The sequence below is a fragment of the Myxine glutinosa genome, chromosome 5 (genome assembly GCF_964187855.1).
Source record: "Myxine glutinosa chromosome 5, kmMyxGlut1.1, whole genome shotgun sequence".
NCBI classification, from domain to species: domain Eukaryota; kingdom Metazoa; phylum Chordata; class Myxini; order Myxiniformes; family Myxinidae; genus Myxine; species Myxine glutinosa.
Window position 1 is genome coordinate 89,657,701 of NC_136265.1, and position 23,550 is coordinate 89,681,250.

The 23,550-nt window shown below is 42.3% G+C and overlaps 1 protein-coding gene across 3 annotated transcripts in view; it reads right to left on the reverse strand.

Moving 5' to 3' along the window:
• Nucleotides 1–1,006: 1,006 nt before the first annotated feature.
• LOC137427374 (uncharacterized) overlaps nucleotides 1,007–23,550 on the reverse strand; it is a 107,616-nt gene continuing 85,072 nt past the window's right edge. For all 3 annotated transcript variants that reach the window (XM_078778354.1, XM_078778352.1, XM_078778353.1), the window contains exon 4: nucleotides 1,007–6,804. In XM_078778354.1, coding sequence (XP_078634480.1) covers nucleotides 5,354–6,804 — 1,451 coding nt within the window. In that variant the 3' untranslated portion in view covers nucleotides 1,007–5,353. The remainder of the gene's footprint in view (nucleotides 6,805–23,550) is intronic.

The following is a 23,550-nucleotide window of genomic DNA, read 5'->3' on the forward strand; positions in this document are numbered from 1 at the left end:
CAACAGCAGAGAACAGGGACATCGGGAGATCTGTGGGAGGGAGAGGGCTTGGGAGAGGAGGCATGGGAAGGGTGGGGGTGGGAGAGGTATAAAACACATGGACATGGTGGGAGAGTTATTTTGGCCTACGTTGACCTCAAAAACGGTGACCGCTATATCAAATGGTCATGTAACATGTGGTAAAGTTTAAATTTCCTCCGCTGAATGGATTTCTCAACCGACCGCTTAACCCCGCTTTTCGCTTCGCGAGGGTAGGGTAATAACAAAATATCAGCATCGTCGAAAGTGACTCCACCGAATGTGCAGGTATTTGGAATTCATACCTTGCTAATTCTTCAAAAAAGACACCATGGTATGTTTAACATCCACCAACTAATGCTAACAGACAGGACCACCAGCTTAACCTCCATACGAGAGATGGTGCACATATTGATGTATTTCCTGCATGTGATAAACCAGGATGGCAGTTTGTAGCTGGGCTGAGAGTGAAACAAAGGCGAAACAGCTCAGAACCAAGTGTGCACACCTGTAGGATATCCTACAAGCCCTAAAGGATGGTGATTGGAGGAAAATGCTGCTTACATACCTGGACAACATCAGCGAGTCAGAAATAATGTGGCCTCGTGTTCAGACACAGACCTTGGAGAAACTATTCCACTTCCATGCTTATCCAAACATCAATTTCCTCACCATTCTTGGGATCATTGCTCACCCCAAGTACACATTGTTACCAAACTACCAACACTTGAATGAAAGGCCAACTTTTTAAAGAAAGGTATCATGGGATATTTAATAACCATAACCGAAATTAAAATGTGGCAGTTTACTCTGAAATGCACCTCTCCTTGCTGACACAGTACATCAGAGTTACAGGTGTTATCAGATTTGTTCCTTCAGTAATCAAACCAAAGACTGGTGCTGAATGGTGAACACGACACCAACTAACATATCCTGCGACTCTTGTACACATTTTACTCTTATTTAAATAAACCAGTGTGGACATGGCTGCAAGTCGTCACTTTATTCAAACAGGTATTTTCATGACAATTCAATATCTTGATGAAAATATTTCTCAATTGAAGGGATCTGTGTCCCTTTTTGCACTTCTCGGTAAGTCTGCGTTCAAAAGTATGTCCTCCACAAAAGAAGGTTCACCATTATTGGGAAATATTTGGTTGCAGCTAATCACGTGTCTTTCCCCATGGGATGCTGGTTTCTTGATTGGGGTCACTGATATCACTCAGCGGAGTTATGGCAATCATCAACATCATCATCATACTATAATGCAGATATGGCCTATGTTGTTTTTATTGTTGAAAGCTCCAGTCACGGACTATATAACCCTCATCGAGGCCAGGCCTTTAATAAAACAGCTGCATTGACAGAAAAGTGAAGAAAGAGAAAATAATCTAAGAGTTTTTGAAGAAGTAAAAAATCTGCTTTTTGAAAAGGGGAAGGTCATAAGTGTTTGGAAATACATGAACAGGTAGGGTTCCAGAGTTTGGCAGTGGAGGGGAAGAAACAAACATCATAACGGCTCCACCCTTGAGTTGCCAATGGCCACACAATGATCATGTGATGTTGCGGCTTGTCGAGTATTCTGTGATCTCACTAATAGCGGAGGTACAAAGCAGCAAGTTGTTGGGAGCATAAACCGAAGTAATATCTGTATAAAAGAGAAAGAGCCAACTTTGCAGCGTAATTCGAGTGGGTCCTGTTTTGAGATCAGATTGGGAGAGTTGATAAGTCGGATTAATTTGGATTAAATTCTGTCCAGTATGTGAAGCTAGAACCTCCCCAGATGTGAGAGCAGCTCTGTATACAAGGACTAATCAATCCTTTATATAGATGAAGCAACTATTGAGAGGAGAATACTCTTCGACATCTGAACCTCTGACAGCCTCCACTTGCAGCTCGTTTGTAGTGATATTCCCCGGAATGCTTTTTAAGTACTCAGTAAGGCTTTTCTTGATCATCCCTGTTGCTCCGACTATCATTGGTAAAATTTCAGCTTTCTTCAATTTCCAAATCCTCTTGACCTCATTTTTCAGATCCTGGTATTTTTGAGAGTATAAATCTCATTCGATGTTCTTATGAGCTTTTCACATACTCCGCTAGTCCTACACACGCTGTTCTGTGTACTTGGTTAAGCTCCATCAGACCGCCTCCTCCTCGTCTCGGCAAGTAAAACCCCGGAATGCATTGGTTTTTAGGGAATATCTTGTGAATAGTTGGAAGTTTCCTTGTTTTGGTGTCTAAGTTGTCAATCTCCGATTGTGGCCTGTTTATAATTGCACAGCTGTACTGGAATACCGGTACTGCAAGTTGGTTTATAACTTTGATTTTGTTCAATGGAGAGAGGAATGACTTCAGAATTAGTCTTATTCTGCGTAGGTACTCTTTGCCGATTATTTTACACATTTTTTCTGTTGTACCTGCGGTCCTTCTTCTATTCTGAGGTATTTGTAGGATGCTTTGTTTTCTAGTTCCTGTATTGTTGTACTTTCATCTATTGATATATTATGTGTTCTTTTTCTTTTATGAGATATAAATGTGCATTTGGCACATTTGTCAAGACCAAATTCCATTTTAATGTCCTCCAAGTAGCGCTTCACTAGTTTGAGTTGATCTGCCAATTTGTTATTATTCGGTGCGAAGAGTTTCAGATCATCCATGTACAGTAGATGTGTCACCTTTATAGGTTCTTTGGTCATTTTTCTGTTGCACGTTAGATTGTATCCGTGTCCTTATTCATTGATGAGGTTACTCGGTGGGTCCAGAACCAGACAAGACCGGAGGGGTGTTGGGAAGGCCATCACCTTGTAAGACACGACATTGTATCTTTACTCTTGGGATTTTAATCGTTCCTTCCAAGTGAGGTACTACTCAGCATTCATTCCAGAGCGTCATTGCTTTCTCTATCAGTGTGACTATTTGGGGGTTAACTTTGTATACTTGCATGTATTTTATAATCCATGAATGTGGGACAATATCAAAGGCTTTTTTGTAATCTATCCAGACTGTGGATAAGTTGGTTTGTCGAAGCTTGCAATTTTCGAGTGTGGTCTTGTTTAATAACAAATGGTCTATCATTCCATAACAGTCTATCTTACATCCTTTCTGTTCTGCTTCTAAAGCTCCTTGTTGAGTGAGGTGTTCATAACTTTAATTGTTGATTAATCCTGTTAAAAGTTTGTATGCTGTTGGTAAGTAAGCATGTTATCGGTCTATATTTGCAGGATAGATGAGTTTCATTAGATTTTGGGATGAGAAGAGTGTTGCCTTCTGTAAACCATTCATCCAGTGACTGTTCCCCTTTGGTGGTTTTGTTAAATGCTCGAGCATAGCGACGGTGGAGAGCATACAGTTGTTTTAGCTAGAACTTTGGAATCCCATCCGGGCCTGGGCATTTGAAGTTCGGCATTTTTGCGAGATGTTTTCTAATTTTCTATTCCTCTGTTATCATTGATTGCATTTGTCGTAGATGTCGCTTTTTATTTTACAAGTGTCATATCCAATCTGCTTCCTTATTGTGTTCTCTTTCGTCTTTGTATATCCCTTTCCAGAATTTTTCAAGATCCTCTTTTTTTTTTTTTTAGGGGAGAGTTGCCCCATTTTGCTTCTGTTTCCCTAGTTCTCTGTAGCACTTTTTCGGGTTGTTTTCAAACTGTTGATTTTGTTTTCTTCTCTTGTTGGCCGCATCATAGTTTTTTTTTAAATTTCCCTGCCATCTGTTGTATTTGAAGCTTATTATGGGCAGCTAATGGTTCTACCCATTGTTTTCGATGTTATATTTCTTTTATATTTGTCCGATTCTTTTCTTGAGCTTTGGACTTCTGTTTCCCTTCTTGAATTATTCCATGTCCTGTTTTCTTCCTCAGTCGGTCTCTCTGCTTCTCCAGTCTTTGTTTCCATGGTGGTGTTTTGTTTCTGTTCAGATTATCAGATCTATATTTTTTGTGTTGTTTGCCTATTATTTTCTCTTGGACATACTCCTGCAAAACTGATGCAAAACTCACATTGTTAATTTCTCTCCGTTTAGGTGATTTGGAGAGCATTTTATTGACTGCTTGGTTTAATTTCCTTACTTGTATCTTCAGTTGTTTTTTTATTTGTTGGAGTTGCGGTCTTTGCCTGGGTGATATTAGTTTGTCTTCTTCCATTTTATTAGCCACCTCCTCTTCTAGCCTCTGCTGGCCATTGTCAACCTGCTCTCCCTCTTCTTCATTCTGTTGTTATCCATTATTCTCCTCCTCATTGTGATCTATCTTTGTTGCTCTTATTCTTTTCTTTTCTTTTTGCAAAGGTGATATTTGAGCTGAGTTAGTAACTTCGAGTTGTTCTTTCTCTGGGGATGTTGCTGCAGTATTTCCTTTTGTCAATCTTTTATTCAGTTGTGGAGTTTCCAATTTTGTTTCTTGATTACATTCTCCAATCTGTTTGTTCAGCTGTTCAGCCCAATCTGTTATTGTTTGTTCAGCCCAATCTCTGTCTCTGTTATTGTGATTAAACTTGAAATCCCATTTGCTTCTGCTCTCCCCTCTTCCTGGTCTATTTCCTGCTCAACAACAGTAAGTTCTGTAGGTTGCTCCTTTCCTTTGGGAGTTTGTACTCTTGGAATCCCAAATTTATGTCCTGTCATTCCATTGTGGCATTGCTGGTAGTTCACCATCTATAGGTGACCAGTTATTTCTTATTGCCTTGTCAGTTTGTGAATTTCTTATTCTGAGTTCCTCCTCTGTGAATATTTTCTGATGGATGAAATAGTTTTTCCTTGAATTTAGTGTTGCCCAATTAAAATTAACTTTATCAGGGCACAATCTTCAGAATATCTGGTCCCAGGTGTTAGCATTTTCTCTTCTCACGCCTTTCTGTTTGTCCTACTCCATTGACCACAATAACGTCTTCATTGTGTATCCCACATCTATATTTTAAGGGTCGATGGATGAATGAAAGATTTTCCACAAATTTTGTATTTCCACAGGCGTTCTCCATTGTGAATTGTCATGCATGTATTAATGTGAGGTGACAGATTGAAAGATTCCCCTCAAATTGTGCACATACATACATATACATACATACATACATACATACATACATGCATGCAGATATTCTCCTATGAGTTATTTCCATTTGAAGGTTTCAGAAGGTGAGAAAGTTCTCCCAGAACTCAAAGTGCATTCATTCATATGGGCATTCTCCATTGTGAATTCTCATGTGCAATTTTAGGTAAGATGACAGTTTTAGTTTAGGTTTTAGGATTTTCAGGTAAGATGATGCATTCACCATTGTGAACTAGCATGTGTGTTTTAAGGGTGGATGACCGTTTAAACGATTTTTCACAAATTGTGCATTAATGTGAGCTTTCCCCATTGTGAATTATCATATGTATTTTCAAGGTGGATGAATGACTGAAGGATATTCCACAATTTATGCATTTGCATGGGCGTTCACCATTGTGAATTCTCATGTGTATTTTAAGGGTGGATGACCGTTTAAAAGATTTTTCACAATTGGTGCATTTGTACGGGCGTTCACCATTGTGAATTATCATGTGTGTTTTAAGGATGGATGATTGATTAAAAGATTTTCCACAAATTGTGCATGTGAATGGGCGCTCACCATTGTGAATTATCGCGTGTTTTTTAAGGTTAGTTGACCGATTGAAAGATTTTCCACAATTTGTGCATTTGTATATGCGTTTACCATTGTGAACGAGCATGTGTGTTTTAAGGGTGGATGACCGTTTAAAAGATTTTTCACAAATTGTGCATGTGAATGGGCGCTCACCACTGTGAATTATCATGTGCTTTTTAAGGTTAGTTGACCGATTAAAAGATTTTTCACAAATTGTGCATGTGAACGGGCGCTCACCATTGTGAATTATCAAGTGCTTTTTAAGGTTAGTTGACCGATTAAAAGATTTTCCACAATTTGTGCATTTGTACGGGCGCTTACCATTGTGAATTATCATGTGCATTCTAAGTATGGATGACTGATTAAAAGATTTTCCACAAACTGTGCATTCATATGGGCGTTCACCATTGTGAATTACGATGTGCATTTTAAGGGTGGATGACCGATTAAAAGATTTTCCACAAATTGTACATTTGTACGGGCGTTCACCACTGTGAATTAGCATGTGTTTTTTGAGGTTGTTTGAATGAAGGAAAGATTTTCCACAATTTGTGCATTTGTGTATGCGCTCACCATTGTGAATTACCATATGCGTTTTAAGGTGAGATGACTGATTAAAAGATTTTCCACAAACTTTGCATTTATACGGGCGTTCACCATTGTGAATTATCATGTGTGTTTTAAGGGAGGATGAATGATTAAAAGATTTTCCACAACTTGTGCATTTGTATGGGCGATCACCATTGTGAATTATCATGTGTGATTTCAGGACGGATGACCGGCTAAAAGATTTTTCACAGTTTGTGCATTTGTATGGGCGTTCACCGTTGTGTATTCTCATGTGTATTTTACGGTTCGATGACTGGTTAAAAGATTTTTCACAAACTGTGCATTTGTATGGGTGTTCACCACTGTGAACTCTCATGTGTATTTTAAGGTTGTCTGTGCGTTTGAAAGATTTTCCACAATTTGTGCATTTGTATTGATGTTCAGCTTTCTTTTCTTTGTGAATCTTGTGAAAATTATTCTGTGCAAGCATTTCCTCTTTGGGTTTGTCTTGTTGGTAAAAGGTCCTCTGGTTGGTTTCATTTGGCGAGTCCTGCGGTTGAGTGTCTGCACCATTCATAAAAGTAGGTGAAGTCTCCCTTGTAGATTCAGTGGACTCTCCTGTAAATACATCACATGACCTGTAAAAAAATCAGATTCACAAGACCTGATAAATGTACCCAAACATGTACATGTATTTGTTCCACTGCAGAAAACTAAAACAAAAAAATTATTGATGTAAATATACAGTAATGTGCAAAAGTTTTGGGTTTTCCATGATATTCATACTTTCAGGTAAATGCATCCAATTATAGTGACAAATCACACGTGTTTGTTATTCTAAATTACCAGCTCTTAAAAATGCGGGTGAAACAAACTGCTTAAGTAAACTCGGGAGTTTATAAAACCCGTCACCCTGGGCAGTGTTCAAGTAAACAGCATACTTTAATTTTAATAAAATAATGATTTTAAAGATCGTGCAAAAAAATCCAGAGGTTTAGCACTAGTGTAGTAAATCCCTCATAAACCAGCCTATTTAACATGCCCAAGTACTACAAAACTGTAGGATATTGGAAGTGAAGGAGTGGTGGTATGTTATTTAGGTAGGGTCTGCGGCTAATCTCCCCAGTACGTGATTGCCTCCTGTGATTTCCCCTATGTTCTTAAAATTATAACAAGCCAGCCATGAAAACCCACGTCTTTAACCAACAACAACAACAACAACCGACAGAAACTCGAATATTCCCGAGCAGAGCCAAACTTTCTCGATAGACAATTAACCTCGCCAACCAATCGAGCAAGGAAAAAGGCCACGCCCCAAAGTTCGTCATTGGTCAAGCCCGACGGGGAGATTCGGTGGAACTCGGCGATTGGTCGGGTGACGTCGGTATAATGCCGGTGTGACGTCAGAGCGGAGGTTCGAGCAGGAGTAAAGAATAAGAAGGCGTCCGTCTCTCTCTCCGCCTCTCTCTCCGCCTCTCTCTCCGCCTCTCTCTCCCCCTCTCTCTTTCCCTTTCTCTCTCTCCTTTTTTTCTTTCTTTCTTTCTCTTTTTTTTCTTTCTTTCTTTCTTTTTTATCTCTCTCTCTCTCTCTCTCTCTCTCTCTCTCTCTCTCTCTCTCTCTCTCTCTCTCTCTCTCTCTCCTCTCTCTCTCTCTCTTTCTCTTTCTCTTTCTCTTCTCTCTCGTCGTTGGTGAGTCATGCGTGGGTGTGGCATCATGGTGGCTGTGCATGTTGAGCTTTGAGTTCTCTGCCGTGTTGGTTGGTTTTCCTCTCCCCCATTTCGCTCCCTTGTGTCCTTGTTTATGCTTGTAAAGTTTCCCGTGTGTGTCCTTGCATTGTTGAGACAAGAGAGAGGGAGAGAGCACACACGGTAGGGGGTGTTCGGTTGCGTTTTTTCGAACCTCCGGGTTTGAGGTCTGGCCTCCATTTTGCCGTGTTTTCCTAGTCCAGGCAGCGGTGTTTCGCTGCTCTAAACGGTTCTTGGACCTAGTCCGGTAGTTTTGGTTTTACCTCCACTTGCCGGTGTAGCTTGTGGTTGGTATCGTTTTGTTGATTTCTCACCTTTTATTTATTTAATTTACGTTCGCTATGGCAAACGATTGTTTGAGGAATAGCATGTACGAGTCGCTCACTCGCAAGCATGGGCTGGTGTGCGACCCTCCGAGTGAGACAAAGATGGAGCAAGTGCTTCTAGCAATCGGAAAGAGCGTCGTCTCACATAATATCCATGCAGCCTCTCGAATGAACAAGAAGGTGGTTGTGTTTGTATCGGAGGTGCACATGGTGAACTCCGTTGAGGAGCAAGGCCTTCTCATAGAGCCCGACCTGTTTCTCGTGGTTTCCCCATTAGATACACCTGCGTTGAGGGTCAATGTGTCTAATGTCCCTCCCTTTGTTAAAGGTGAGGACTTGTGTGATCAATTGAGCAAGTTCGGTACGATCGTATCAAAAGTGACAATGGTGCCAATACACTCGGCAAGGGGTGAATTTCGACACGTGATGACTTTTAAAAGGGTCGTTTACATGATATTACCCGAAAATGTGCAAAAGCTAAATGTAGTTTTGCATACAAAGATTAATGGCCATACTTATAGAATGTATGCCTCCACGGACGTCATGACGTGCTATGGGTGTGGAGCTTACGGACACGTAAAGAGTTCCTGTCCCAGTTTGGTGAGACCAATCGAAAATCGAGACCAGGTGATTGCAGGTTCTCCTCCCTCCCCACCTAATGGGGCGGATGATATGGTAGACCCCTCCCCACGACCTAATGGTGATCGGGAAACAGTTGACCCCCCCTCACCTACTGAAATACGTGGAATGGTAGACCCCTCCTTACAACCAATGGGTGAATGGGAAACAGTAGACCACTCCTCCCTACCTGCTGGTGTGACAAAAGTGGTTGATCCCTCTCCTACTGTACAGGACTGTACGGATGACAATATGGAAGGGTTCGTAACAGTGTTTCGTAAAAAAGGACAAACGTTCATGTCCCGTCATGAAGGATGCAAGCACAGTACAAAGTAAGGTACTGGGTGTGTCAAATGTGTCGCCGAGCTCGCAAGATGGAGCTTGTGCAGAGAATCCCTGTTTGGGATTGCAAACTGAACCGGAACCGGGTTTAAATCTAAGCAATTCGTTTGCACCACTTGCTGAACTGTTTGAGCATTCCGAGTGTGATATAGATATCGAGAATCCTCGCACCTCTCAGGACACAAGTGGTGATATTGATAACCCTGCTGTCTTACATGACATTAATTTAATGGTCACAGAGGTGGATGCAGGGATGGCCGAGCATAATGACAGAACAGATAAGTTTGACAGCCCCTCAGCGGAAACCTGTAAGCCTACACATCTGGAACAAAATAAAAGGGATGATAAGATGGAAGCTGCATGTGACGATGAGCGGCTAAACAGGAATGAAAACGATATCCATGTTTCTGATCCTGGGGAGATTTGTGCCTCAGAAATAAGTTTGCATCAGGAAGAAAATGACAAAGATGATGCGTTTGATTTTGATGAACCCTACTCTACCCCATCAGGTAGTGGGTTTTGTGCCCAAGAGGATGAGGATGGGGACACTGTACGTAGTTACAAAAGATGAAATAAAAAAATTCCTCGATGAATCCTTCAGGAAAAGGAATGTTAAAATTCAGGATTATTTCCCAAACCTACATGCTTTTCTAAAAACTACTAGAAACATGATTCGTGAACCCCAGCAAGTTGGGATCTCAGAACCTCAATTTCAGCGATTGAGGAAGTGTTCCACTAAGGCAGGAAAAGAACTCCAAGAGGAGGAAAATTAATAAAGAATAAATGAAGGTAAGGTCTCTCAACATAAACGGAGGCCGCAGCTGTAACAACTATTTGAGAAAGAAAAGATTGATATTTTCATGTTACAAGAGACACACATCAACCAATCTTGTGAAGACGAGTGGCGCAGAATGTTTAAAGGGTGCTATGTTTTTTCCAGGGCGGTTGAAGAAGCTAAAGCGGGGGTGGCAATAATCTTGCATCCTCGCCTTCAACCATCTGAGATTCACTATAGAGAGATTTGTAAGGGTTTCTTGATGGTGGTGGATTTTGATGGTCGCAAGCGATGTTTTACTTTGGTTACCAACTCATGGCAAACAGGCACCAGGGAGACCTGCGAAAACATATATCGATCAGCTTACAAATGATACTGGGTGTCTGGTTAACGAACTACCTAATGCCATGAGTGACATAGATGAATGGAAGAAACGTGTCATGGAATGCCGAGCAAGCTCGACGCAGTAAGTAAGTAAGTAAAGTGGATTTTATTAGCAGCAATCAAAAGGGTAGCAATATTAATGTGTATTGCCCCAATGACAGTGCTGAAAGGGCTCTATTTCTTCCAAAATTAGCGGATTGTTTAAGCACTGTTGATTTGACTTGTTTAATTTGTATGGGGGGAGACTATAATTGCACACTCAACCCTCGACTGGACAGGAACACTCCTGAGCCACATCCACCCAGTGCAAAGTCCTTGGCACAACTTGTGAAAAAATACAAACTTAGAGATGTATGGCGATTACAAAATCCAAACACCCGTCAATATACATTGGTGTGCTGTGCAAAAACCAGTTAACCATGGGTTGACTGGACAGATTGTACGTGAACCAAGGAATGGTGAATCTGGTTAAGAGAACATGTATAACTCCATCTGGCTTTTCTGATCACCATATGATTGCAATGGATTGTACGTTACCCTATCATTGCTGCAAGAGTGTACACTGGAATTTCAATGTGAAATTGTTACAGGATGAACATTTTAAAAATGCCTTCAGACTGGTATGGGAAGGATTAGAAAAGAAAAAGTGTTCCTATGTTAATATGCGACAGTGGTGGGACTGTACCAAATCACAAATTCGGATTTTCTGCCAACAATATTGCTCATATGCCACCAGTAATACGTCTGGTTTGATCAGTGCTCAGAAAGCAGATGTACTTAAATATGAACAAGAAGCTGGAACATCTTGGGGAAGTGACCAATATCAGCAGCTGATGGAAAAAAAAGACCCTGCTGACCGAACTTGTCAAAGAGCGTGCGGCTGGAGCAATGATTCACCTGCGGATGAGCAGAATACACCTCGAGACCCCAAACAAAGATTTCTTCAAAATGCAGAAGGCTGCCAACACTTCTCGGCAGATTCAGAGTCTACGCTCTTCCGACGGTGTTCTGACTTGCCAGAGTGACATTAAACGTTCATTGCAAGAGTTTTACTCAAACTTGTTTACTCCAAGAACGGTGGATAAAATGACGGCAAATGAGATGATTGAACTTCTCCCATCTCTTTCTGAAGACCAGAAACTCCAACTGGAATGTGACATTTCTCTGGAGGAGCTCACAACAGCAGTGAAACAACTCGAAGACGGCAAGGCCCCTGGAATTGACGGACTTCCTGCTGAATTTTACAAAGTTTTTTGGAATGTTCTGGGCCCTGCTTTAATTGAGATTTTTCACGAGAGCCTAAATCAGGGGGAATTGCCCCAGAACTGAGGAAGAACTGTCATGTCTTATTCCCAAGAAAGGGGATTTGCAGCAGATTACAAACTGGTGGCCTGTGTCATTGTTAAATACTGATTATAAGATTGTGTCAAAAATGCTTGCAATGAGTTAAAAAGGTCATCTCTTTCTTAGTTGGGAATGACCAAATGTATTGCATACCTGAACGATCCATGTATGACAGTATTTTCTTGCTTAGAGACTTGATTACTATCGGTAAAACTGCGTCGCACGCTTTTGGGTTATTACTCCTTGATCAGGAGAAAGCTTTTGACAGTGTGGATCACTCATTTTTGTTTGCAGTTCTTACTAAAGCAGGATTTGGAGAAAAATTCATTTCTTGCATAAAACTTTTATACAACAATGTATCATGCCTGCTAAAAGTAAATAACAGTGTGTGTCGTCCTTTCCCCTTTCAGCGTGGCATCCGTCAGGGCTGTCCACTGTCAGGCATGTTGTACACACTGTCCATCGAACCCTTACTGGCTCTCCTTCGTACCACCTTATCTGGTTTGCCCTTGTCAAACAATTCCAAAATTGTTACATCAGCATATGCAGACGACCTGTGTGTTGTGGTTAAAAACCAGGAAGATGTTTTTGAGCTATCTCGGTGTTTTGCCAAATTTGAACTTGCTTCATCAGCAAGAGTAAATTGGAACAAGAGCGTAGCTCTTTCCCTGTACCCAGATACCCTATCTGCATCACAGGCTTCACAGATGGTTCCCCCAACTCTTCCAGGAGGAATGTTATGGAAAACGGATGGGTTTAAATACTTAGGCATCCATTTGGGAACTACAAGCTATATGAAGAAAAACTCGGATGGTTTCCTCGATAACATTAAGCAGAAACTATCAAAGTGGAAAGGGATGCTCCATATCTTGTCACTTAAGGCATGGGTAACGATAATAAACAACCTGGTGCTTCCAATCTATGGCATAAGATCATAGCTCTCCAGCCTCCTCAAGCTCTGATCACCAACATTCAGAGGGGTCTAGTTGACTTTTTCTGGGGAGGCCACCACTGGCTTAAGCCAGATGTGTTGTGCAGACCACGTAATTCAGGTGGTCAAAACCTGGTGCACATCCCCAATCGAATAATGGCTTTTCGGCTAATGACAATAAAACGTCTGCTATACAGTGAGGTTGTGCCCTGGCGTCCTCTCACGAATACCTTCATCAGGCAAGTAGGTGGAATGGACTATGACCGGGAACTTTTCCTTATGGACTTGAAGCAGGTCGACAGAGCTCGGCTCCCTGCATTTCATCGGTCTCTCCTGAACGCCTGGCAAGCTCTAGGAGTGCAGCGGTTGGAGATCTCTTACGATCCCAGGAAGTTTGTGCATGAGCCATTGTTCCATATCTCATTATTCGCTGAAATATCTACCAGCCGAGCTTTTATGGAACATTTTACGAACAATGGGATTAATAAAGTGCGAGATCTTATGGAGCTATCCTTGAAGCGATGGTTGTCTGCCAGCGCTGTTTCTGGAAAAAAATTGGCTTGCATTCAATTAGAATAGTGAGCAGGGTCATAAAGATTGTATCCCAGACTTTTTTAGATTTAAATATTGGGTGGAATGGGGTAAATGAGGAAGTAGATTTTCGTTTAACCTTCCCTGAACTCTCAGTCACTGCCCAGGAACAACGTGGTGTGCTTTCCTCTAACAGCAATAGTTAGGCAGTTAAGAGGAAGCATCGTTCATTTTTTCAGGAAAGCACCAAATTTGGCACAGATGTAGTATGGATCTATACAATTGTTTTCCTGAGGGGCGCCCAAAATTCAGAAAATTCAAAAAATCCAAAAAAATATCCTGGATGCCGTGAAAAAGGGGAGAAAACGGGTATTGATTCGAACTGTTGATTCTGATATTGTGGTCTTGGCAATAGCACACTACTTTACCTACCAGTCACACAGTGTGGAGGAACTCTGGATTGCCATTGGCACTGGTAAAAGCTACCGCTACCTTGCCATCCATAAAATTGCCACCGGCCTTGGCCGCAGGAAGTCCGAGTCTTCGCCATTATTTCATGCCTTCACTGGCTGCGACACAGTGTCATTTTTTGCCCAAATTGGGAAAAAGACAGCCTGGAAGGCTTGGGAGGCATACCCCAGCATCACGCAGACCTTTCATGCTCTCGCTTATAGGCCATCTGTGGACGCTATTACTATGGAACTACAGAGCATAGAAAGATATGTTGCCATCCTCTATGACCGGACTACCGAGATAAAGACAGTGAATGACATGCGCCGACACTTGTTCACGAAGAAGGCAAGAACAATTGATCACATTCCCCCAACAGCAGACGCCTTCGAACAACACCTAAAACGTGCATGTTTTCAGGCTGGACACGTATGGAGTCAGGCACTTGTGCCCTACCCAGAACTTCCATCACCAGCTGATTGGGGCTGGATGAAAACAGGGACCTCTTGGACACCAATTTGGACCACAATACCACTGATACAGGAGGCATGTTCAGAGCTTACAAGCTGCCATTGTAAGTCGGCCTGTAAAGGCAACTGAAAATGCTCCAGGGCAAATCTGCCCTGTACATCACTGTGTGACTGCGATGGACAGTGCTTGTAGTACTACGCGTCTGTGCGAGAGCCTCCACCTTTCAAGTGCCCACAATATTTGAAGTTAAAACTGCAACTGTGTGTAACTTTGATTAATTAATACCATTCCATTGTTATCAGAGACCAATAAAACAATGTGTATCACTTGAAATTGAAATTTTACCTAAAATACTATGAGAGATTCAAGGAAAATGGAAATACCATGGCAGCCATCTTGAAATTAAAGATGATGGATGCCAATCTTTATGCAATTGATCCCATGGGATTCAGAGACCATGAAAACATGGGGTAAGACACTGGAACTGTGGTGTTATCGCTCATAGTATAGAAGTTATTGAGGGAAATAGGTCACAGAGGGCGGTCATGTTGAAATTCAATATGGCGGCCCCCAGGGGTTCTGAATTTTTGGGCGCCCCTCAGGAAAACAATTGTATAGGTCCATACTACAATACTACATCTGTGCCAAATTTGGTGCTTTCCTGAAAAAATGAACGATACGCCCTATTTTTCAGTCTTAACTGCCTAAGTACAAAGAATCAGGTGTGTTCCACATCATGGGGAAAAGGGCAATGTATAGAATTTGTCTAGAGGTGTGCTTACCGGGCTGTGCAGCACCCTTAAGAAACAAGTGGAAAGAGGTTTTACCTGCAGGAGCTTTTCTTACTCCAAATTGGGATGAAATGTACAGGTGTCGTACTGTCGGACGTACAGGAGACCTAAATTGGAGACTGGTCCATCACGCCCTGGCCACACAGGTGTTAGTTCAGAAGTTTAACCTTGCTGTGTCGAATTTATGTCCTTTTTGTGGTAATGTTGAACATTTGTGTCATGCATTTATTGAGTGCAAGAGATTGTCATCTCTGTTTCTGTATCTGAGCCGAATCTTTTGTAAATTCAAAATTGTTTTTTCTGTTACAATCTTTGTTTACGGACTTGAATGTAATACTAGGAAAAACTCTGTGATTTTGCTTTTTAATTTTTTGCTTGGAATTGCTAAGCTTGCAATTTATAAAACCAAAAAAGCCAGATTAGGTAGTGGAAAAAATGAAAATGCACTTTTTTGTTTTATAGGGATGGTGTCAGCACGTATAAAGCTCGAACATGCTTATGTAAACATGGGGACCCTTCTTGTGTTTGAAGAGTTATGGGGCATGGTGGGTATTTTGTGCAAATGCATTGGAAATGAGGTTCTGATTTGTATGCAAAGTGGAGTTGGAATACTTTTGGTGTTATACTTTTATAATAAAAGGACTCAAAAGTCTGTCTGTCTGTCTGTCTGTCTGTCTGTCTGTCTCTCTCTCTCTCTCTCTCTCTCTCTCTCTCTCTCTCTCTCTCTCTCTCTCTCTCTCTCTCTCTCTCTCTCTCTCTCTCTCTCTCTCTCGCCCCCTGCTGGCTGTCAGTGTTGTTGGGCGTGGCAAGATGGCGGCTGCCTACTGTGTGTTGTGAGTGCTCCGTTTTTTGGTGGTTTTTCCTGCTCCCAATTCTCTGCTCCTTTGTGTCCTCGTTTGTGTTTGTGTTTGTGTCCCAGTGTTTCCCTTCTGTATTTGAGACGACAGAGGGAGAGAGAGGGAGCGCGCACGGTAAGTTCTGTGTGCTTGGCCTAAACAACCTTGTGTTGCTGGGGCCTGCGTTCTGCTTGCCGTGCTTTGAAATAGCGACATTTTCTGTCGGTTTTTCATTTTCGAATTTTTGATTTATTATTATTATTATTATTATTATTATTTCCTTTTTACCTTCGCCAGCGAATTCCGCTCGTGACAGGTCTTTTTTTCCCTTTGTTTTCAGCTATGGCAAACAGTCGTTTGCAGAATAGCATTTACGAGTCACTTACTCGTAAAAATGGGGTAATAGTTAGTCCACCCGACGGGGTTCGGGTCGATGACGTCGTGATGGGCTTGGGTGAACTCGTTGGTTTTGAAAATGTGTTAGCAGCTTCAAAGATGAACCAACGAGTTGTTGTTTTTCTTTCCGAGGAGCGCTATGTCGCTCAGGCGGTTGAAACTGGTTTGTCCTTACCGCCAGATATTTTCTTTAACGTTAGTATGTTGGACTCACCGGCGGTGAAAATCACTTTATCTAATTTACCGCCTTTTGTTAAAAACGAACAGATTTTGTCCGTTTTAACACAGTTTGGCACCGTGGTGTCAAAAATCTCCATGATTCCCTTCCGTTTGCGTTCGGATTCTACAGTCCGCCATATCATGTCCTTCCGGCGGCACTGTTACATGGTGTTAAAAAACAATGCTCAATCGCTCAATGCCTCAGCTACGTTGGTCATTGAAAATCGAAATTATCGAATGTACATCGCAACAGAGACAATGACGTGTTTCACGTGTGGTGCCTTCGGACATTTAAAAGGTGCTTGTCCGAAGTGTATATCCGGTGGCACATCTAGACAGTCAGGAACAAATGCCGATCCTAGTGGCACATCTAGACGGACAGAACCAAATGTCGATCTTCGCAATGATAATGGCGCGTCTGGGACGGCAGATCAGCCTTCACATTCGAGCGCGGAAATCGATAATTCACCGGCTGATGACGTGGGTTTTACTACCGTGTCCTCCAGGAGGAGTTATAAAAGAGGAAGCGGTAATGAGGACATACAGGCGAGCGTTTCGAAAAAGATAGCGCCGTCGAATGAACGTAATGTTTCTTTTTTAGAAACAGAAGCTCCTGCAGCTGGTCTTCTGCTGCAGAATAGGTTCAGTGTGTTTGCTGAAATGGAAGAAGACGTTTCCGTTCATTCCTCTCATGAACAAGGGCCAAGCCCAATGCCCCAAGATGTTGTGGTAACCACCCCGGTTACTGAAACTAAAGTCAAGAACCACAAACCTGCTCTCGTCCCGCGCCCTGCTGACGATGAAGTGTCTGAGGTAATGGAGGCAGAAGAAGTAGCAGCTCCAGAAGGAGAGTGCAAAGCCTCTGATATAAAAACGTTAATCCCTGTTACGGTTTTTAAAACTCCCGCTGTGGAAACAGCTGCACCTTTAGTAGAAGACGATATTCCCGTTATGAGAGCATCGGTTTCGGTGTGTGGGGGAAAAAATGAAGACCTTTCGGATTACGACTCAGATGGGGCCTCGTCGCTTGCCTCTAGTGCTAGTAGCGAGGTCTGGAATGACCCAGCAATAGCCAAGGAACTGGAGGGTGATGATGATTTATCACCCACGGAAATTCTAAAGTTTCTTCAGGACACCTTTCGAAAGAAAAAGGTTAAAATTATAACCTTCTTCCCGAACCTGTCTGGCTTTATAAACTCCTCAAGACGTCTCCTCCTTAAGGCTGAACAACTTGGTGTGACTGAGTCACAAGTATTTCGCCTTAGAAAGTGTGTATTGAAAGCTCGGAAAGAGCTACAAGCACACCCTAACTTCCCTTTACATGATAAACCTTCCCTACCTACACCATGACCTTCTCTGTTGTAACTTTAAATATAAATGGGGGACGTTCACCCCTGCGTAAAGCTCAGGTAAAGTTGCTTGTCGAGCAAAAACATTTCGATGTTGCTCTTTTGCAAGAGACAAGATGTAGCTCTTCGTGCATGAGCGAATGGACTCGCATCATGAAAGGACAGTGGTTCTTTAGTAGCTTGACCTGTCCTAGTGCTGGAGTGGCTATTTATTTAAATCCTTCTTTCTGTCCTGAAAATGTCACTTTTAAGGAGATTACTAAAGGGCATTTAGTTTCAGTTAATTTCTTTTATAATGGTTATAAACACACTTTAATAAATGTATATTCACCCAGTACGAGCACAGAAAGATTAGTTTTTTTCACACAGTTAGAAATGTCCCTCACACACCTTGATTTTGATGGTCTTGTTTGTCTGTGTGGGGACTTTAATTGCACATTGTATCCCACCCTTGATCGTAATGGAGAAGAGCCCCACCCATCAAGTACAACACCCTTAAAGAGAGCATTGTCCAAATTCTCCCTTATGGATGTATGGAGACTCCAGAACCCATCTGCACGGCAATACACGTGGTGCCGATGTGCAAATGGCCGGCTATCTCTTGCAAGGCTAGACAGATTTTACATCAATAATGACTCTCTAAATGTCATAGACCATGTTGACGCCACCCCAAGTGGTTTTTCGGACCATCACATGGTTGTTCTTCATATACTCTCCCCGGCTCGAAATCGTGGCACTGCCCATTGGACCTTCAATGTGAGTTTTCTGCAAGATGACGCTTTTCCTGTCGCCTTCCGAGCCTTTTGGGAAGTTTTACTACTACGGAAGCCTTCCTACTCCTGCCTCACACAATGGTGGGACAATGCGAAAACCCATATTAGGACCTTTTGCCAGCAATATAGCTCCTTTTGTACAAAGAATGAATCTGCGCTGCAATCTCTAATTGCCAAAGAAATATTGTCTCTCCAGTCAAGCCTTCCAGCTCCCAGTGCCGAAAGGACTAGTTCTCTAATAGCAACGAAGAAAGCACTCCTTGCTCAACTCTGTGCAAAACAAGCCAGAGGGGCTCTAATAAGGCTACGAATGGAGAACTACAGCTCTATTGATACTCCTTCCAAGTTCTTCTTTGCTTTGGAAGCACGAAAAAAGAGAAACCAGCAAATAACTTCGCTGCAGGCACCAGGAGGCCGAACAACACACGATCCAAAAGACATTAGAAGCTTGACAAAACAATACTTCTCTGACTTGTATTGTGCCAGAAACACTAAAGAAGACATGATTCGTTTCTTAACCACTTCTTTGCCCACCTTGTCCGAACCTGCATGTCAACAACTTGACAAGGAAGTGACTCTTGACGAACTTTTTACTGCTTTGCAAACTTTGCCCACAGGTAAAGCTTCTGGACTTGATGGAATCCCTGCAGAGTTCTACAAAACCTTCTGGGATTTGTTGGGACCTGAGTTGCTTGACCTCTTAGTTGATAGCCTACGATCAGGCTTGTTACCAATCAGCTGTCGCAGGGCTATACTTGCTCTCATACCTAAGAAAGGAGACCTCCAGCAACTTAAAAATTGGCGTCCCATTTCGCTCCTCTGCACGGACTACAAGATTTTTTCAAAAGTTCTTGCCAACCGCCTCAAACCTCTGATTGGGGAGATTGTACACCCCGATCAATCCTATTGCATTCCTAAAAGGACAATACACGATAGCATTTTTATTGTACGTGACATGATTGATATTTGTATTGCTGAACATAGAAATGTTGGTCTGGTGTTTTTAGACCAAGAAAAAGCTTTCGACACGATTGATCACTCTTATCTCTTTGCTGTTTTACGGGGGTTTGGTTTTAAGGAAAATTTTATTTGTTATATCAAAATATTGTAGAATAATCTTTTTAGCTTGCTCAAAGTAAATAACATCTTAAGTCAGCCTTTCCCTGTTACCAGGGGTATTCGTCAAGGGTGCCCCCTGTCTGGCCTTCTATACTCCCTATCAATTGAACCTTTACTACATCGTTTACGCACACGGCTACAAGGGTTTTATCCTCTGCCGTTAGAAAATCCCGTAAAGACCATTGCTTATGCGGATGACCTCTGCGCAATTGTGTACTCCGATGACGATGTTCGCGCTCTGGTTGAGTCTGTCGAGGAATTTAGCCTGGCAAGCTCGACTAAAGTTAATTTGGAAAAGAGCAAAGCTTTTTACTTAGGTCCACAGAATGAAACTCCCCCTCCAACCCTACCAGGGCAGCTTGTATGGACCAATGAAGGAATACACTACCTGGAGTCTTTCTTGGAACTCAAGATTTTATTTCAAAAAACTGGGAGTCGCTGATTACCAAAACTGAGCAGCGGTTGATAAAATGGAGGGGACTATTGAGGCAGCTTTCCTTCCGGGGTCGTACTCTGGTCATTAATAATCTCGCGGCATCAATGCTCTGGCATGTTTTCAAAGCACTGCAGGCCCCAGGTTTTATCCTTAAAAAACTTCAAAGCTTTTTTGTAGATTTTTTCTGGGGGGGAAAGCACTGGCTCCGGCCAGGAATACTAAGCCTGCCGACTGCAGAAGGTGGACAGGGGCTAATAGATGTGACGAGCAAAGTGATGGCTTTTCGCCTCCTTTCAGTACGAAGGCTTCTATACTCCGACGTCCCATGGAAAGCCTTTGCCCATTGTTTGCTTAAGCAAGCTGGGAAACTTGGCTATGGTGACGAGCTTTTTCTTCTTGACGCGAAGCACGTGGATATGACATCGGTCCCGTTGTTTTACCGAAGCATGCTGGAAGCGTGGCAGGCTGTTTCTTTTCGCCGTGACACCAGTGCTTACTCCCTTCAGATGTTTTTAAATGAACCAATATTTTTAAATTCTTTTTTTGATGGGGTCTGTAGTGACAGATCTTTTATGCAAAAGTTTATTGATGTCGGCGTTACCAGAGTAAAACACCTCAGGAACCCCTTTGTACATAGATGGAAGCCAGCTGCTGACATTGCCGTGGCCACCAGTGTGAGGTCCATCAGAGTTATTGGCAGAATTTTCTCTGTGATTTTACGGACCTTTAAGCAAACCGGGTTAAAATGGGACCCAGACATAGAAGATGCCCTCCATCGATCCCAATGTCCTTTCCCAAATCTTTTAATTTTATTTCAAAGTTTTAGGCTCTTTAACCAGATGGAGAAATCCTCAGTGTACAATCTATGTGTTCTCACTCTTTTTCCTGGCAAACCTGCAGAGCCACAAGCTCATTGGCGAGCGCTGCTTCAAGCTAACCGTTTCACAACAATAAACTGGCAGGTGATGTACAAAGAACCTACTGTCAAGCGCTCGGGTGATCTACAATGGCGGTTAGCGCACAATATCCTGCCTTGCAACATCCTGTCCCACCGTATATGTCCTGAAAACTCGGAATTGTGTCCCTTTTGCGACACCCCAGAGACCATTTTTTACATTTTCATTGAATGTTCAAGGTTGGCCTCGTTTTTTAAAATCCTGTCACGTGTGATCTGGGGGCTCGGTTTGACTTTTACACATTGTGTTTTCATATTTGGTTTTAATGTCTTGTATCAATGTAAAAATGAATGTCTTTTAGCAAACTTTCTGTGTTCTGAGGCAAAACTTGCCATTTATTTATCGAGGAAACGAAAACTGCAGAACACTGACGTTTTAGCTGATGACGTTTTAACTGTTTTTAAAGCATTGGTTACATCGCGTGTTCTTTTTGAGTTTGAAACTCAAGATCCTGCTTTATTTAAAAACCGGTGGTGTGCGAAACAATCCTTATGTGGTATGGTTGGTGGTGTTCTAACAATCAATTTATAAATCTAAAATATTACTTCTTTGTTACCCCTTCCTTTCCTGGTTATTTCTTTTGATGCCTGTACAAACATCCTTCACCATGTAAAACTTGTTTTCCTTGTAATAAAGGGGAAGAAAAGTCGAAAAAGTCTCTCAGTCTCAGTCTCAGTCTCTCTTTCTCTCTCTCTTTCTTTCTTTCTTTCTTTCTCTCTCTTTCTCTTTCTCTTTCTCTTTCTCTTTCTCTCTCTCTCTCTCTCTCTCTCTGTGTTTCTCTCTCTCTGTCTGTCTGTCTGTCTGTCTGTCTCTCTCTGTCTCTCTCTCTCTGTCTGTCTCTCTCTCTCTCATTCTGGCTTTCGCCTCATTCGGTCGCTTTTTGTCTAGGGTGGCTCTCGGCTGCTGCTTGCTCGTGTGCTGGAACAGGATGGAGCTCATGTGCTCATTGCTTGTTCGGCTGGGTCGTGGAGTTGTGCGCTTTGGAGAGGGAAAGAGGAAGAAGAGCGCGCCTCTTGGGTCTCTTTCGGTAGGAGTTCTCTTGGGTTTTTGCTCAAACAAGAAGGGGGCCATCTTTTCCTTTGTGAGCTAGTCGTATGGGTCTCACCAAGGAGCTCTGGACTGCGTTGGTAGTGTTTCGGCGACTGCTGGGCTTGTGGAGGGTTCAATGCCATGCTGTTCGACACTAGGACGAGGAGGGCCGAACTCAAAGGCGGCTGTCTTGGCCGTTTGCTTCGCACCAGGCATTTTTGACGTGCAGAGCCGGCGCCATTGTCGGAGCGCTTTCCACACGAGCCGCTTCAGGCCACATCGTACTGCCGACGTCTTTCAACGAGCTCGGTGAGCAAGCTGAGTGTCGGCCGATATAAAACAACATTGTGTTATTTTCTTTAATCTTTCGCCTCGTCTTTGTTTTGAGTCTGCATGTGGAGGTACTTCAATTAGGCTTTAGTTTACCTCACCATTCATTTTATTTCTGTGCTTTATCTTACTATAATTCACCAAATGTCCGTCCGTCTGTCTGTCCGTCCGTTCGAAGGTACCGCAAAAACGGCTGAACCGATCGCAACAATATTTTAGGTGGGTAATCCTGGGATCTCCTGGAGTAAAATAGGCCATATTGTTTTTCCAATTTCAGCTTTGGCCTCCAGCATTTTCAGGTTTGGTCTCCCACCTAACGTGATTTTCCCAGGTGCCACACAAATGGCTGCACCGATCGCTGCATGGCTGCGCTGCACAGCTGCACCGATCGGACTCGGTGACTTCGGGCAAAGACCTTTTATAAGGACATGGGTTGAATCCCTGCTTGAGAGAATGCCAACCCCCTCCCCATCATCACGATCGTCATTCCAACTCACAATCCCACGAGGTATATGGAAAGGATGACCCAAAACCAATTATCTTCTTTTTGATTCGTATATAAACATCATTAAAAGTAAATAATGACCTCGGCCAAAGTTCAAACGACGTAAGTTTAATCTCTACATGAGAGAATTCCACATAGCTATTTGGGCGGTGTATAAGCTAACAGATCGCTGTCTCCATCGATCTTGCCAGGGCCGTAACACCTATCGGCTCAAAATCCTTTTAACTGTTGAGTTGGTAGTTTTTACAATGAAGGAAACACGTATCGGGAGTACAAACTACATAGCGATTGTGAATGTGACAGCTCTGAGGCGTCTTTCGCTTCGCATTGAATTATTAATTACATTCAATACATTCATTTATTGATCATTACGCTCATTATTACGCTCATTAAACGTTCATTTAACATTAAACATTCATTTAACATTAAACGTTCATTAAACGATTACGAAAATAAAAACGAAAAACATTACGAAATTACGTTCACACCGTCAGATCAAACACTACCGTGAACACAAACATCGGCACAACATCGTCACAAACGTTACGTTACGTAATTCAAACCGTGAACACATTGAATATTGGAGAGCCCATTGCCCTAATTTAAAACACGATGGAATAATATTTACCGATATGAACAGTGGTGTGGCTTTTATTGAAATTCTACAAATACTGTTTAGATTTTGATGATTTGCGTGTGATATGATTT